The sequence below is a fragment of the Xiphias gladius genome, chromosome 8 (genome assembly GCF_016859285.1).
Source record: "Xiphias gladius isolate SHS-SW01 ecotype Sanya breed wild chromosome 8, ASM1685928v1, whole genome shotgun sequence".
In the NCBI taxonomy this organism is placed as follows: Eukaryota; Metazoa; Chordata; class Actinopteri; order Istiophoriformes; family Xiphiidae; genus Xiphias; species Xiphias gladius.
The window spans coordinates 9,615,299-9,633,825 of record NC_053407.1 but is presented as its reverse complement, the minus strand read 5'-3'; the positions used below and the strand labels follow the sequence as shown (position 1 = coordinate 9,633,825).

Here is an 18,527-nt window from a genome sequence, read left to right as displayed (position 1 = left end):
CAGTTATGCACCACTGCAGCGTCATCTGCATGTGGCAGACAAACTCCAAGCTGCCAAGTCGATTGTCACCTCAGGTCACCTTCTTTCCAAGCTGTATTTTGCCAACATGGCGTTCCCCTACTGCATGCCTGTATTTGTTTGTGGTTCAGGGTGTGGTGCTCTTGCTTAATCCCCGAGTCCACAGCTGTGAGACCTCTGGCTGCGGTGGCAGAGCTGCCGGGACCTTGAAGCTCGCACTCTGATTTTCGTTTGTGAATGCCACATGACCACACTCTCAGAGGATCACTGTACACAAATGCAAAGTTTAATTTCATAGCCACCTATATTTTCTGCTTAGTCCGCACTGGTAAAGAATAGTTTTTCATCCTCCTCAGAGATCCTGCAGTGCGTTGCCAGTAGAAATATACAATGAACACTCATTTTCAGATGTAGCACTTTTATTGAATATGGCAGAGTGGTAAAGTGGTCGGGAAGTGAAGCAGTGACATTAGTTGAATTGACAAAAATGTCAGCCTTCAGTACTGCATTAAATATTAATTTGATCCATCCATCTACAGTACATCATGTTTATTATACTCAGAAGTCTTTTTCTAATCTTTTCTGTTCTCTCTATAGCCGTGCAATCAAGACCAATCAGGACCTGCTTCCAGAGACCCCCTGGACAAATATCTTCTATGATGACTTCTGGGGCACCTTACTCACGCACAGTGGCAGTCATAAGTCTTACCGGCCCCTCTGCACCCTCTCCTTCCGCCTCAACCACGCTGTAGGTGGGCTGCAGCCCTGGGGTTATCACCTGGTTAATGTGGCCTTCCATGGGGCTGTGACAGGCCTGTTTACCTCACTGGCTCGCCTGCTGCTCGGAGGAGGGCTGTGGAGCGTGCTGGCCGGCCTCCTCTTTGCTGCTCACCCCATCCACACTGAAGCGGTGGCTGGCGTCGTGGGTCGGGCTGATGAAGGTGCCGCTCTGTTCTTCTTGCTGTCCCTGCTGTGTTACATACGTCACTGTACACTGCGGGGCCACGCTGGGCCCTGGCGGCTTGTGGCCTGGTTCCTGGGCAGCCTTGGCTGCGCTGCCTGCAGCATGCTGTGGAAGGAGCTTGGAGTGACTGTCCTGGCTATATCTGCGCTGTATGACGTCTGCGTTTTCCACAGGCTCAAATTGCGACAGGTCATCATGCTCCTCTACAAGGTAAACAAGTTTGTTCTCAGCCCGTGGTGTTGCTTTTTCATATGTATCTGATTTCCTGCACCCGCTCCATGACTCCATATATATATATATATATATATATATATGTATATGTATATGTATATGTGTATATATATATATACATATACATATGTATGTATATATATATGTATATATGTATATATATATATATGTATATATGTATATATATATATATATATATATATGTATATATATGTATATATATACACGTGTATATATGTATATATATGTATATATATACACGTGTATATATGTATATATATGTATATATATACACGTGTATATATGTATATATATGTATATATATACATATGTGTCTTGTTTGCTTTTCATCACAATATAATTGAAAAAACATCCAGGTCAGATGCTGTGTTTTCTATTAAATGCAAGGAAACACAGGTTGGAAAGCAAAAAGAATATTTTTCTCTGAGTCTGTGCATGAGGCACATTCAGTAATGATGTTTTATAGCTTTACCCATGTAATTCATCTATTGATGGGTATTCTGAAATAAATATCCTTGACGAGGATGATGAGTAATTATATGGCAATAAAACATATGTAATGCTTTTATTTTCATTCTTATAATCTCAACCATTTCAGCCTCAGGACTAGACCTACTCAGTCCGTAACAAGATCACAATCTGGTCTGTTACATAATTTCGAGTCATGACTAACACTGCAATTCAATTCCAAATCTGTCCCTTCATGTGACTTCACCTTCACTGACATACATTATTCTTTTCTCTCTGATATGAATTCATAACAAACGTATAAATTAAGGACCAATTTAGTCAATTAAACCAAACTCAGTTTAAGAATTAAGCAAATTGCTCATCGACCCATTAGTGTTAATTATTTTGTGATGGATAACGTCTTTATAGAGCGTAGTGATGAAAGGTGTACTGTTTGCCACATGTTACACATTAGCAATTGGAGCAGATCATTTTGTGCATGTGTTTTCCTCCTCTTGTTTGCACTGTATATATGTGTATGTGTTTGTGTGTATGCTTGTATATTCACATTTCACAGGGCAAAAGAGAAGAAAAATGAAAAACATTTTTCAAAAGAAATAGCTGAGATAGCAAAAAGTGATTGCCATTTTATATTTTTTTGTCGCTTTCGAAGCATCCAGCCGTTAAGTGGCCTTTTTCCCCAACAGCTCCTGTCAGAAGTATTTACTGTCTTCTGTGGAGACAATGTGACACCCATGACTCTTTACCCATTATAACAAATTCAACAGGACGTGTGCACAAATGTGACAAAAGAGCTCCAGAGCAGCCAATGAAAGGGTGGCTATCTGGCGCGCCCCAGCCAAAAAACAACACTTTAAGAGATGTTATGTGGCAAGGAGGGATAGGAGTCAGCAAGAATAGAGACAAAAACTGAGAGACAAAAACAGAAAACATGGTTTAACTAAAGTGCAAATCTAGCCCCTCCCTTTTAATGCTCAGCCTCGTGTGGTAATGAAGACTGAGAGCCTCCGCTGCTGTCTTCACCACGCTGTCCTCTCATGATTCAAGCCTTGTCTGACTCCCTGTGTCCTCTGGAGTACAGCCCATCCGTTGCTGAAGGCAAACAGGCCTTCTAATGGCATGTCAGGCATGGTTAGACTAAAGAGGAAACAGGGCCAAAAGAGCCGATGGAGATGATGCCTCGGAGCTGACAGATTTTCAACTTTTTGATTGAAAATCCACAAACCCTGCTGATCCAATTGTCTTTGAAAAAAACATGGACTGGCATGGAGCAGGCTCTATAGATTTCTTTCATGGTTTGCCATCGAGGTTAACAAGCTTGGCAAGTGTCTCCAGGGTCAGATGTGTTCACAGCACATCCAGCGTAGCTCCTGACTGGTGTGCTGTGTTTTTGATGTTGATAACAGTTTTTGCCATGATGCTTTGTAGTTTTTGTGTAAAAATGATTGCTGTGCAGTGAGGATCATTAAAATGATTGTATGTTAATAAACTTTAGTTTGTTTTTAAGATGCAGCTCAAAGTGCCTTACATAAAATTACATAAAACATGTTTAAAAGATTTAAACAGTTTAAGTTTGCAAACAATTTAGAATACAGTGAAACTGAGTACAGAGTAAAATATTTCAGTACAAGTGCAGCAACAAGAAACTACATAAAAGCCAGATTCCCCAGAAAAAAATCTTCAGATGTTTCTTTAAGGAATTTACAGAAGTCGCATGTCGAATTTTGTTTTGAATTCTGTCAATAGTAAGTAAAGGCTTCTTCTCCATATGTCTTTGTCTCAACGGTTGTATTTCACACTGTTGTGTTTTATGATCTAAAACAGCATCTAGGAGTACAGAGGGACAGATGGTCGACTAAGTATGGAGATGATAAACCATTCAGGGTTTTATAAACTAGTGATACTTTACTATTGTTTAAAAAAAAATACAGGGTGCCAGCATACCCTATTTTACCTGGCAACCTCTTTTCTACACACCAAAGTCTATTCAGTTTCTTTAGCAAGTTAAAAGAGCATTGCAGTAGTCAAGACGAGAGAAGACTAATGCAACGATCAATTTCTTTGCAGCGGAAAGTGCGAGACACAGTATATCTAATCTTGGGGAAATGCAGTCTTAGTGAGTGGCACCCACACTGTTTGCCACTAGTCGAACCGGTTTTGCACCTAAAACTAATTTTAGTTATATGGCCCATGATCACAACTTCACTTTAAAACTCAGTTCAGCTTATGACACCCTCTGTCCTTAGGCTCTTGGGATTCTCATGCCACTTCTCATTAAAGCAATGCCAAGGATGTTTGCTAACAACTACAGCAAATGTATATCATAACTTAGAAGTTATTTGTGAGATGGATAATATTGATGATATAATTAAAACCTATTTGAACACCAAATTAATATTGATAAAACCTCATGTGAATATGAAAGTTTTACTTTAAAGAAATAACATAGAAGGCAGTAGATAAAGTATATGTCTTTTTTTTTCAACCTTGCAAATTGCACCCATAAAGGCCGTATGTATACAGTAAATCTGTATTGTACAAAAAAAATTGTCAGTATCATGTTCAACAAGTTTTATTTCAATAGGCCACAAATAAATGGAGAACCTCACATACTAGATAGTTTGAAAAGAGAAATTGCATTATGTTTTGCAGCAAAGAGGAAGATTGAGGCTACGGCTCGCTCACAGTGGGTTGCTTTGCATTGAGGAGACAAATAAGGAACTGCTTCGGTTGTCAGGCACTTTTGGAAAACAACTACCTTTTGGTCATTTTGCTGAGGGAAGACTGCAAAACAGCATATTTTTCTGGAAGTGAGGCTGCAATACATGACACTTGTCATTACCGTAGCATGTCATTTATTCGCACCACAGACAAAAAAAAAACTGACTGAGAGAGAGCTATCATCTTCACCTCAATCAGGTTAACTTGGGAGGTTTCTTTCTTATAAGACTTGTCCGCTTATAATGTAATGGTATTTTGTGATCTCAGATTCATATGTTTGACTATTGTAACCCAATCTGTATTTCTCAGTGCAAACAGTCCACTAGTGCAATGTCTACATTTATCTCTTTCTGTGGAGAGAAGGAGTCACTTTGACTGATGATAAGCAAAGGGAGTTTTTCCCCAGGGCAAGTTGAGCCTTAAACCGCCTATATGAACATCACATTTTGTACAGAGCTGAAAATGATCATAGTGAAAATAAATACAGCCCCCCCCCCCAAGTTTCAGGCTTGAGATCTGTCAGGTGCTGAAAACTTGGACGCAAACTCCCAAAACTGAAGCGTACAAACGGGAAAGCTGCATTGCAACATTAATGTTCTATGATAAGAGGGAAACTAGGCATAAAAGCATGACAAAGGACCTGTCACTGTCTCAGCTTTTTCTTTGTTTTAGAACATAAAACCCATGCTTCAGTTGGACTAAAGAGGCTGGCTTGTTGCAAATGGGCCTGCTTATCTGATTGTGGCACACAGTCAATTACATTAGAGTTTTATATCTGCTGCAAATCTCCCATTGTGTCATTACGGCTTCTGTGTGCGGTTTGAAGGTTTTAGGCAGTCGGGACCAGGAGCCTCACCGTAATACCATAGGTTCATAACTCATTTCATCCAGGTTGTAACTGCAGACTCTCTGCATAAAAATCAGATGTATGGTTATCATCTTGATTTATTGGTTATATGTTGTTTACTAGATCTTGGAACAGTAGAATCACACACTACAAAAAGCTTTAGCAACATCATTTCTTTAGGATTGAAGCAAAATTAAAAAAAAAAACACACCAGAAAAACAGACATTTAAATTAGGGCAGGACATTTTGTCAAATTGAACAAACTATAATTCATTAGTGTACTATACACGTGTCTCTTCTTGCAGGCTTTTGTCTGTGTAGTGTCAGCTTCAAAGCTTACATGGATCCACTTCTTCCGTTCATCAAATTTAATCATCCCTGGGCAATAAAAAATCTTTAAAAGGTATTAGATAAACATGTGCCAACTTTATATTCTCAAATAGATTCTGTGGAAATTAAACATTCGCCACATTATACAGCACATTCAGCACAAACGCTAATACAAGGAGAGGACTGTTTTCTGTTTGTGTTCATGTTAGCAGCACAGGAACTCCTCTGCCTGAAAGAATGAAAGAAAACGGAGGTGGACAAATGGAAACAATAGTGCCCACACAGTAATTGAATAAGCACATGTTAGGTTAACGGTGACGCCGGAGTCATAGCTCTTGGCATCCTCTGGCATCCAAACTCTGCAGAGAGCTTTTATAAAGAGATCTGGTGCATCCTCTGGATGCTTGAGTGACCTGTCTAAGGACAACATGATGTTCTTGTTCTTTTGATAAATCAGAATCAACCATCAGGACTTTAAAAAGATATTTGTTATGCATATATACATAGAAAACACCTCTTTCATACAGAATAAGCCTGCAGCAAGGAGCAATTTGACTTTTTATCACCGGTAATCTCCCATATATCTTTCAACAAGCATTACACCCCTTCCTTTCCGTCCCTGCAGTCATTAGTCTGTATGTTTAGTTTTGATTCCACCAGCACTTGCAGTGTTGATGACCAGTGCCAATGTAAGTCTAAAGCTTACAATGTGTTTTTAATTAGTTCCTTCCAAGACATGTACTGTCTTCAAAAGTGGGAGGAAAAAAATTAAGTTGTTTACTCAAGCTGACCTTTACATTAGTGAAATTCAACAGTTGCCTTTGTGCCTGATTATAGCATTTATGGCCATATGTTCTTATGTATTAAGCTACTCCCAGGCAATGAGTTTATAGCATTCAAATGTAACATATTTGGCAGCAGTGAGTGTGTGTGGTGAAACCACAGTTTATGTGGAAAAATGTGTTTTTTACGAGACTGTTTCCTGCACAGCATTAGTAAATAGGCTCATTTTCAATAAGAGATACTGAAACACAATTAGAGCTCTTAATTTAGTCGAGGAAAGAATGCTTTTTAAAGTAATCTGACAGTGTTTATTCCATAGCATAATGCAATAAATTGTCTGCCCTGCAGTGTTCTTTCTTTCTTAGTTGACCAGTTTCACTGTCTACAACTAGACAATTTCACTGTCTAGTTGTAGACAGTGAAATTGGCCTAAACGCAAGCTCTAGGCATGGGACAAACCAAAACTGTTTGGCCATATAATTCTATCTAAACATCTTCACTACAATTTTCCATCTTTTCCATTGAAGTTTGGCTTTTTTTAGTCACGAGGGTCCATTGTTCTTTTGTTTGATGCCCACATAATAATACACTCCTTGTCCACATTTTTAACCAGAAAGAGAAAGTTTTACTGAGTTCTTTTCACACGGTGGAGCAACACTGATTGTTGATGTACAGTACAAGCCAGAGTCCCTGAGGGGCTGACAATCCTGACATGAACATGACGAGAACAGCCCTTTGAAAACACAATACAGAAATCTGATGCTTTGAAAGTGTAAACTAGATAAAAAGAAAATTATCTTGGCGATGTCATGTCAATGCTGTACATCCATCAGTGCCTCTTGAACATACCAAGGATCAAATATACCTTCAGAGAAACTCGAGACATTCCTCTGCAATTGCTTTTGTCCACGTCCAATGTCCCACAAAGCAGCCACTGGAAAATGATTTCCAAATCTGGGACAAGACCCAGCTGGCTTTCAGTGAATGTCAAGCTTACGTACTTTATCTTTTCGCACCTCCCATTTTCTGTTCACACTTTGGCTATTAGTGCAAGGTCACTGCTTAAGGCGTGTGTGTAATGCGTCGGGAGGCTGACAGGGTTTACCTGGGCTGAGAGCTCAGGTGTCATGGAGCTTGGGAGGCTGGCGCAGCCTGACCTCAGGGATGTCAGAGACGGAACAGAACGAGGAGGGCAGATGTGCGGTAGGAGGTCCCTCCAAACATATGTATGTGTGCAGTGCATGTTTACATGCTGAGGTGTGTGTATATATGAACTATAGAAACCTGCATACCCTCACCTGTATTAGTTGAGGTAAAAGGAAACGCAGCCCACCACATAGATTCTTACCTGGGGCTCCACAGATGCTGCTCCATGCTCTAATGGCTCCTGTCACTTTGTGATGGATTGGGCCTGGTGGGCTCAGCTAGTGCCCCCTGCCCTCACCCACCTGCCTCTCACATGGGGATACACACCACCACTTCTGGTCTAGACAGGAAGATGGGCAGTCGGAGGCATGCATACCGTAGCACATTCATAGAAAAACAAAAAGGTAATGATAGTAGAGGCTTAGGGTGTACAACTTAAAGGAATAGTTCAACATTTTGGGATATAGGCAAATTCACTTTCTTATGGAAAGTTAGATTAGAAGATCAACACTAATCCCATGTCTGTGCTTTAAATATGAAGCTAACCACCTGCTGGCTTCATATTTACTGTACAGACATGAGATTAATATATATCTTCTTGTCTGTCTCTCAGCAAGAAAGCATATTAACATATTTCGAAAATGTCAAACTATTTCTTTGAAATGTGGTTTGAAACTGGATACAAAAGGTGCTTTTTCTTCAACTCTTTCATTCTGAAGAATAGCTAGTAAATGCAGCCGGGTCGTAGAGAAGACACATACCGATGATTGAAGAGGTCTCTCCACCCCTGAATGTCGTAGCTTTGGGGTAAAATGAGGCAAGTGCAGCCGCAGTGATGGAAAGTGACTTGAGCTGGGTTCGCTTCAGCCTACCGTTCATCAAGCATAAGGGATCCTGACAAGCAAAGTGCCACAGCAACAGCCGGCTCTGTGAGCCTCACTTTGCCCACTGTTTGAAGATGGAGACGGAGAGAAAGAATGAAAAATCCCTATGACAAAGCCTCATGTTGGTATAAAAACAGATGCGAAATACAGCATGAGGTTTGAAATTTTTCACATTGTCCCTCGCTTCACTTCTCACTGAAAACAACTGCATACCCCGTTCTTTTTATAGCCAGCATGTCTGAGAATCGATAGTGGCATGTTATGTAAGACAAGACCTCAGTTCTGGGAAGGAATGTCCCACGGCACCAATGTCCTGTAGTATCTTTCTTGCCCATGCATGGAGTTGTCTTAATACAGACTAATATAGATTTGCTGGTTGGTCTGTTTTCCAAAAATCCTTAAGCTGTCACAAAGGATGATTGATTCACCCACAAGTATTACAGCAAATAACAGACTCACAGTAATAAAAAAAATCCCCTTCATTTAAATTAACTGAGACATGCTTTCAGTGTATTTTTTCACAACCTTTCCTTTCTTCAGACAGTCTTGAACCAAAGTGGCCCCTTTCTTCCAGCAGATGCTGAGGTCAAATTGAATTTTATATTTAAAGTTTTGCAAACTATAGTTTAGAAGTTCAACACAAGTGAAATATATTTTGGGCCTTTGTTTCAGTTGCTGACCATAGCTCCTATTTATGGTTCCTTTTTATGGTCTCAGCGAATAAACTGGCATGTAAAATCAGTCAGCCAGAACTGCATTACTTGAGACTTCCAGCCACTATATCTGTATAAAAAAAGACGTGTGAGGGCAACCCAATGGTCGAATGGTTAGGGCGCACACCACATGGACGCAAATGCCCCGTGCAGCGAGTCCCCAGTTCAACCCCTGGCTGGATGGACCGTTTGCTGCATGTCATTCGGCTACTCTCTTTCTCCACATTTCCTGTTTGTCTCCACTTTTACTATCAAATAAAGGCAAAAAATGCACAACAAAAGAAATTAAATAAATACTTGTAAGGAGTTTTCTAAAAAATAAATCTCAATTTTTTTTTCTTCTTTGAATTAGGGGGTGGGAATTAGACAAATTAAACGGAAACCATGCCTACTGATTACAGACATAATTTTACACACAATCCAAAATCCCAGTCATTCATAAACTCAATTTCTTTGTAGAAGTTTTGTGAAAGCTCGACCAAATGCTCTTGGGATTTTTTTTCAGTTAGTTGTTTGTGTACTTACTACAGTAAATATGGCTTTTAGGAATCCAAATCAAAACAAGCAACCAGATATCCAGTAAAGTGTATAAATTGCTGCCAAAACCAGTCAGATGGATAAGAGAAATGAAATCATTTAGATGCAGGATGGGAAAAGTGTCACTTTATGCAAAGAAAGGAGAGGGAAAAGAATTCAGGGTTATCTGCAGATTCTTTCTGCTGCATCATCTCATCACGTTGCGTAATATTCACAAATGTTGATAAAGGCAGAACGGTCCCGTCTATTACCTGAATAGGTTGGTGGTCTGCTGGAGCTCTGAGTCCCAGTAGAAATTCCCCTTGTGCATGTTGCTACAAAGCACCGGTGCATTTCCCAGCAGAGGTCACCATGAGCGCTCCCAGCACAGAGGGAGCCAAAGAGAAACAGGGCATGTGCGAAAGAGGTGGAGCAAGAAATTTTTGTTTTGAAGAGGAGGGGAGAGCCTTTAATGGATGGGGCAGCCAAGGGACAGAGAGACAAAGAAAAAGAGAGTCTGGTGTAGACATTTTCAGGAGACAGAGTCTGTGTGAAGTGCTTCTGTCAGATGGCCTGTCGCTGCCAATGAACCATCAGCCACTGGGTGATCTAATTTAGGATACACAGACTACTCCAAAAATATTTTTCACTTAATCCATCTTTGTTCACACCTATTCTTATTTATATAATTTCTCAGTCTCACCAAGAGTGTCACTTTAGGTCTGCTGTTGCCCTCTCAGATTATATATTACGATACCAATGAGCATTTGAACAAAGTAATTTATGAGCAACAAGGGAGTTCTCTTGCAATGTACTGAATTTTGATAACCTTTGTGATTAAGCATATGCAGATTGTTGAGCATGTTAATGCGGCCATGAAAGACTGAGTGCTGCTTTTCAGCTGTTTTCCCTTTGTCTCTGCTCTTACAGTACTCTCTAATTGTTTTCCATTCTTCCTTGTTCAGCTGCTGAGTTGCAGTTTTTGTCCTTAAACGTTCAGTCGACCGTGTGGACTAAATGGACTCTGGCCCACACCCAATTCTAATTTCTCCGATGTGACACACTGGAATGATTATCGCAGTGGTAAAGCGAAGCCACACGGGAAAATCCGTCGGTTGTAAACATGCAAATTGTAGAAAGAATTCTATTCCACAGTAGGATCTGTAGAAGGAAATTCCAGTAGTATCGAGACTCACATTGATTAAATCCCTCCATTTTACATGATCATACCTTGGTTTTGTCAGCTCCAACATATTCATTTGTTAGTGTAGTATTTATAAAAAATTTAACTCCAAAGTGAATCAAATTGATTACATGTAGAAATGTTCATGTGTTGCATCTCGACATTCTGTCAAAGAGGGATTGGGTGTAACAGCCAAAGGAGACGTACAGGTGCCTGGTTTCTATGCCAGCACATCTGGGAATTCTTCTCGCAATCCCCAGATTCACTGGTAATCTGGGAGCATACTGCTGTAGAATGAGTTAACATGCCCTTGTGTGAGTTCAGAGCCATGTGGACACTCAGAGACCTACAGAAAGATGTTTGGCAAGCTCAGCATACTCCCACAGCATTAAAGGTTTGTCAGTTTTCTGCTTGATCTCTCAAGGGTGTTTTTTTATGACTCTGTCATTTTTTCCTTAGTGCTCTTGCTTTTTCTCCCTCTGTGGCCATCATTGATTGACTGTCTATAATGAAAGATACAAATTAAAGTAATTCCATGGTCTTAAGTGACTTTTGTGATTCTGTAATGATTTTACGAGGATTTTATCACTCTGATCTATGGTGCCATTCCTTTTCAAATTAAGCAGTGCCCTTTTGGTATTCTAAGTTAATTCTACCAGATGGGTATTCTGTGAAGGATCCAAGTTTTTACCTGGCTCTTGGAAAATAAACAGCACTGTCTGTATGTTTGTAATCTCTTTTATTCTTATGAACAAAGTGCTATGTGTGCTATATGTGTGAGCTGCCAGTAACTCACTATTGTTACCTGTACAGCAAAATTTCTTGTTTTATTGTTATGTACTCTTGTTTTATTCTATAGAAAATTAGCTTTGAGAGATACAGTATTTATTCCTACTCACTGAGGGGATGGAAAGGATGGCTGTACTTAAATAAGCACGTGTCATGGTAAACAGTATAGCTGAAGATGCTGGTATTGTTATTGTGAGCATGTTAGCATGTTGATGTAGAATTTAGCTCAACATACCACTGTGCTTAAACCTGCAATTACTGATGTTTGTGAACACTTAGGGGCAGCAGAAACAGGTTGTGAACACGACACTGACACGGTAATACAACTTCATAATGTGATCTTCACCAAGGATGGTATGTTTTCTCCCGAGTCTATTTATATGTCAGCAGGATTACTCAAAAAGTACTCTACTGATTTGCACCACACTTGGTGTAGGGATGGGGCGTGGGCCAGGGAAGAACCCATAAAATTTTTGGGTGGATCTGGATCATTTACTATGAATTTCAATTTTTTTCCTCTGAAGTCTGGTGTATGTTGTTTGACATTGGCCTTGGCAGAGGTCTACACTCCACTGACTGCCATTCCGGTTTCGCTCTGTTTTTGGTCTCTTCCAAGTCCTGAGGGAAATATCTGGCTCTTAAGTTACTAAATGCTCCACTATGTTCACCAGCTAGTTGCAAACTTTGTCTCTTTTCTGTATGTTGCTGAGCAGGCAGTGTGAAGGGGTATTTTAGAGCTTTTTCACAAAAGAGCAACAGCTATGTCCTACAGCCAGAAAAACTATACTATGAGAGCATTGAGAGTGACCCAAGTCAGTAAGGTTTCAGACCAGACAGCTAAACAATGAGCCAAAACCCCCTCAGTAAAGTCAAGAGGAGCTTCAGATTTTCTGTAGGTTCATCACTACAAGCGACCTCTTTCACATTGTCACATTGATATTTTATACATTGATTGCTTTTCATTTTTCTATGAAGAAATATTTTAACTTTTATTGTTTTCATCTCTCATTTTACAAACACACAAACTCACTCGCTCCTCCTCTAATCCATTGGTAAAAAGTGGAACATTATTATTTGATGATTCAGCTCGGACTGAATTTTGACCTTGAGTGCTTAACGGTTGACGCTCGCTTCTGCTCTTCGTCTCATCATCCCACACCACAAGTCATCTTTCTTACAGCACGTTTGCTGAGCCTCTCTCTTGCTTGTTACTAGCCAGTATAAACAGCAACAAATGGCATGCTGTCATTGAGATGTGGTGGTCAGCCATAACGTGACACACTGGAGAGCTATTTTCAAAAAGTGGTTCAGGGAGGAAAAAAATGCAATTGGAGCAATTTTCTACACCCAGTAACTGACATCCCTCTGACAGCAGATCTGCTTAACTTTGGACCCCAGCTCTGACTTTGTCTTTCTCATTCATGCATGTTCTGTAGGAGCTTACTGCCTCACTAAACCCTGCAATACAATGACTCTGACTGGCTCCCAAATGCATAGTAATGACTGGGAATCCATGCATGGACAGGACTAATCTAGTTTGGATACAACTGGCAACGTGCCTTGGAAACAATAGACCATGAGCAGCAATGAGCGTAAGCGCTTACCTCTAACCCAAATTTCATCCCCACTCCTTGAGCTTGAATCAGCATCTTGTCACATCAAATTTGCAGTAGTGGTCGCACAGTCCAGTTGGCCCTAGCACAAATATAGAAAACGAAGGACCAGAAATAAGGAACAGTTAGTTTATTTTTCAAACTATGTCTGCGGTTTGACTCAATAAATATCTCCTCTGAAATGCTAAGGGTTTGAGTCGACTTTGGTTTTCCATTGTCATTATGCTCTTATTGTTTGGTCTGCCTGACCCTTTTTGCCTTTTCAGAATATGACTTCAATTGTTACTGAGCACTAATGAGGATGAATTTACAGTTTTTTTCATTTTCAGGGCTTTTCGGTTGTTGAATTGTGACGTGTGAGCTTCATGTGGCTGTGTGACTCAGCAAAAACATTATAGAAGAAAAGCAACAGAAAAGCAAAATAGCACTGGCTTTTTTCTTACCACTTAGAGTTAAGGAGTCGAACTGATGCATGAGTTCAACTTCAGGAGGATTACTTTTGGAAAGCCTAGTGAGGAGTTTTGTTGCTTTTCCATACATTTTATCAACTCAGGTTTCAGTAACCACTAAAAACTTGGCAAAGTGGAGGATTTTCCGTTGATGAGCTGTTTATGTTTCGCTCCTAAGACCTTCCTTCACCCTCCTCCTGTCTACCTATAACACACTTCTCTGTTTACTCCCATCCAGAAGTTTTCATCCCCTCCAGAGGCACCCTCTGATTAGACAGAATGAGATGTGTCTTTCCTATGCCATTACTTATCTATAGATGTCTGATTGCTGCTGATGAGATAATGAATCTGCTCCGGATTTTGGCACTAGGAGAGCGAGCCCCTCTCTGACCCCTAACCCCAGGGTCATCTGGCTTCAGCATGAAAAGAAGACATAGCATGATTGGGACATCTAAAATAAGCCTGTTTAAAGAGGTTGAGTTAAAGTGAGACAGAGTGAGGCGAGCTGGAATGTTAGGTGAAGGTTTCAAGAGAAATGGATCCTGTGTTGGTTCTATGATTATGGTTAATAAAAGCTGACCAAGAGAGCATGAGCTGGCGTGTTTTAAGATGTCTTGGGTCGGAAATTTTCTCGCTGAGATGTATTTGTTTTCACCATTTGCATTTTAACTCCAACTCTCTTTTTTCACATCAGGTCTTTGGAGATAGGCAGTGATACTTAAAAGAGAAAATGTTGTTCTTTTCATGTTCAGCACAGACATTTAACTTGTCAGTTCCTTTCATCCAGATAGGCACCACATGGTGTTGTGTGTTGCCTTTCTCGGTCTCTTTCCCATGTTCTCCTACCTCCTTCATCGTCAAACACACCGTCATCGCTGAAAACTTAATTCTCTTATCTTTAATCTTTAACAGTCAATAGTCTGTTATATTAATCTCCAACAAAATCCTGTTCATCACTGGCCTATTTCCCCACGCTTTGCTCTTTCTGAGGCAGCTCTGTCTATCCACCAGCCAGACCAGCTGACTCTGTGGGTTTTATGATGGGTTCACATGGGTTAAAAGCGTTTCTCATGAGAAGTGCGAGGCAGGTCCACTTTGGGGTTCTGCGGCCTTTCGCACCATGTGGCCCGCAGCTCCGCAGCGGTCCACTTGACTTTAGGTAAACTGAAGCTACACACTGTCATTTATAGAGGGTTGTCTTTCCTTAAGTGATGACAGAATCCATGTTGTTCATTTTAGCTATATGGAAAAATTGAGTGTTAAGAATTTATTGCATGTGTCTTGAGATGATCTAATGATCTGATGGGGTCATCAGAGGGGGTAACCTTTCGAATTAACCCTTTGTAAAACCACAACATGTCCTTTTTAAACTCTCATTTTCGGGTCGGATTTATCACATAAAGCAAACAAGATATAACATGTTAATTGTAAATTAGTGAGCGTTATAGGTGCTGGAAAACAAATTTTTTAAATTTTTGACAGAGCCAGTCTAGCTGTTTTTCCCCCAGCTCATACACTTTTTGTGTGAGAGCAAATTGTCAGACATCAGTTTAGGTAATTCATAACATGGTGTTGGGAAGTGAATAGTTGGACTCTTATCTTGTCCTGCCTGCTTACAAAAAAGTTTTACATCCAAAGGTTCTTTACTGTCTCAGAGGAGGGGATCACAACAGCTGCTGCAGATAAGAAGGAGGAAAGATAGATGGTGTGTTTGTGGTTGACACAAGCTTGATCAGTTGATCCACCAGTCAAGGAGCAAGCTAACAAGCTGAGTGTATATCCATCCATCAAACCTTTAGAAAGATTTATACAGGCTTTTGAAGGGGATCTGATGTTCTTACCAAATTTGAGCTTTGTGTGTGCCCGTGTCTGAAGGCGCTGAAGGTGGTTATACTCTCTGATTGGTACCCTGAGCTTATTTTCACTTCCATTACAAGTCTATCAATGTGAAGCGGGATGTTGATGAAAGACCTTCTGCAAACAATTGATCTCAGTAATGATGAAGAGGAAGGGATAGGTCAGACATGCCACTTCTTTCACAGGATTTTCTCTGAGGTGCTTGCTGTGAGCCAGTCACAGCGTTGCAGTTTGATGGGCTAGTTAGATGCGTCATGAGATGGAATGTTCTTAAAATGCTCTTGAAAAAAGGCATGGTGTGCATCAGCCAATTATGCAAAAAAGCCCATGTGCACCCAGAGAATAGAGTACTATTATCCAAACTCATTAATTGAATTTCTCTCTGAGCGCTTTCCACTTCACTTTGCTACAAGACTTCTTTCACAACACCCAAGCGAATGTTTAAAAAAAAAAAAAAAAAACTTTAGATTGAGTTTACTTCTCAGTCATTTCAACCTAATCAAAATGTAGAGGGGGAAAAAAAAGGCAGGCACAGGCACAAATAGGGAGTCCATAATTGGCCCGTTTTGCATTTCATCTCCAAGGATATTTTATTCACACGCCTGCCTTATAAAGGCTAAATTGTTTCAGTTCTGAACTGATTGCGACTGAAACACAAAAGGGAAGAAAAAAAAAACTGCCATCATGCCTCCTACGGGGTTATGCAAAACCACTTATTTCAAACTAAACTGGATTATAGACAAAAGACACAAAGCTGGAATGCCGTGGTTTTCCTGCATAATAGAGCTGTAGCACCAGGGGAGCCATTGCCTGCCTGGTAATTGAACTTATGCTCTAGATTGGTAGACATTTTAACCCCAGACATATTAAGGAGGATGCACGTGTTGGTTTATCCAAGACATAATAGACATGGGGTTCATGTTGTCCCCTGGTAATATGTTCTCCAGAACATCTCTAGAGCATCTCCTGTTTGCTCACTGCCTATATATGTCTTACCTTCACATTTATTTCCCTTAGAAAGTCAGAGGAGTTGGCAAAGTAGGCCAAGAGAAGAAACAGGTGGGTTATAAATGTGTGCATAAGTGCAATCTAAGGATTGTTTTTATGTTCTCAGTACTGCCCATTGACTTAGTTCTAGATAAAAAAGGGACATCTCACTGCGCATGTGCAGCACGAGACTGTAAATGAAACATGGCCTCAGTCCTCAGCATCAACATATGGATGTGGTTAAGGTGGTGTTATCTGATTTGGTGCAGTGTCTGGGAAGAGTCAGGATGACATATCTGTTTGTCACATTGCCAAGTATGAATGAGTAAGTTTGGGTTTCTTCCAGGTCGTCACCAGCAGCGGCACTTTTGGACCTTCAGAGGTGCATATATATATATCATGCTATCTCATTGCCCTACAGCAGGAACAGAATCAAAGGTGCTGCAAAAAAATCAACCGTAAACTGCACAGAACTGCCTCGGAGGAGAACAGGGGGGTGTCTGGCTGGTAACCTAGTACGATGCCCCTTCCACATAACACAAAAATAGAGGAAGTTTTTCTTTCAGTCTGTCCTGCAGAGTGCTCTGAGCTAGCACTGAGGTGGTGTCTCGTAAGCCCTTGCTTGGGCCAGAGAGTCAATTTTAGAGCCTGCAGAAGAGCCCTGTAAATCCAAGCTGGATTCCCTGAAGCAGTGATTGAGATGTGCTAAGACTGCTCAGCAAGCCTCTCTGGCCGAGTCTGCACAATGTACAGCCCCTGGGCCTCACAGACCACTTCAGTCCACCTTATCTCTTTGTAGTTTTTCTGCTCACCTGCTTAGATTGAAAAGTGGCTACGGGTCCTATGTTTCTCCACTCCAGTCATTTTAATGATGGAATTAAATAGCACATTGAAACCTAGTGTGTGAGATATGAAGAGGATGATGGCCATCCATCTATCTATCCCGAGAGTTCATGTGCAGTTCAGATGACAGATTGTAAAGTTGGGCTGTAGGGGACTGGTGAATTTGAATGCTACTGTTAATCTTTGGGAGTTCGATCACTGTAAGATTGCTCTTACAATGTAAATGCCTACTTTTTCTATTTAAGTTTAAGCTATTTTGTATCAATTCAACATGATAAGCATGTTCTTTACTTGTTCACTTGTGCCCAAGCAGTTGTAGCAGTTTGTTAGGAACTTTGTATTGTGAGACCTTGTCAGAATGTGGTTTTATTATTATTTTAGACCTCATAACATATGAACGTACATCTGACGGTACAGTAGGTTGTCAAGATGAAGATATCTATTTTGGCTGCTAGCCATAGCTTCACTTTTATCGTACAGCCATGACACTGGTATCAATCTCTGGGTAAGAATGCATGCAAGCATTTTTCCCAAAATATCAAACTATTCTTTCAACCTGTGTTGAAGGATCTATGTCATCCAGTCCTTATGGATGTGTTTATTTCTGTTTTAAGCATACCTCAGTGGATAGTCCCACAATCAGTATTAACATAGATGCTGGGGGCTAATTAAAATGATAAATAGTACATTATTAACCTTTGTTTGACAAGCAGTGGCGCTTATTCCTTCGTTCTTTTTAAAGGACCATTTAAACATAATTTTTAGCTTCATGACCAATGTGCTTTCTGTTCTGGCTATTCAGTCACTCAAATTGAATTTCCACATGACAAAAACCCAGGTCTTATTTTTGGAACGCCTTTCACCATTTTGTACTATGTTATCATTTTTCCTTTTTTACTTTTAGTAGCACTGAGATAACTAGGATTGTTTTGCACAAACTCCATTGTTTTGTGTTCAGTTGCCTAGCTGTGGTCTTTTGTTATTATGTTGGACTGTGTTGTTAAAGTAGATTTATTATGGCTGACCGGTTGAAGCGGTGAAGCGGTTCATCCACGAGGTCGCGGCACAGCACCTTGATTTTATAATTTTATTTTTAGTGTTATTTAATATCATCTGATATCAATTTCTCATAACCTTAGTCTTTGATTTTACATAAAATTT

General features: G+C 40.3%; 1 protein-coding gene across 2 annotated transcripts in view; it reads left to right on the top strand.

Moving 5' to 3' along the window:
* Positions 1–18,527, top strand: part of tmtc2b (transmembrane O-mannosyltransferase targeting cadherins 2b) — a 92,411-nt gene that overhangs the window by 39,665 nt on the left and 34,219 nt on the right. For both annotated transcript variants that reach the window (XR_005708012.1, XM_040133904.1), the window contains exon 2: positions 616–1,192. Coding sequence is in view for 1 of the 2 variants with exons in the window: in XM_040133904.1 (XP_039989838.1) it covers positions 616–1,192 (577 nt within the window). In the remaining variant the exon portion in view is untranslated. The remainder of the gene's footprint in view (positions 1–615; positions 1,193–18,527) is intronic.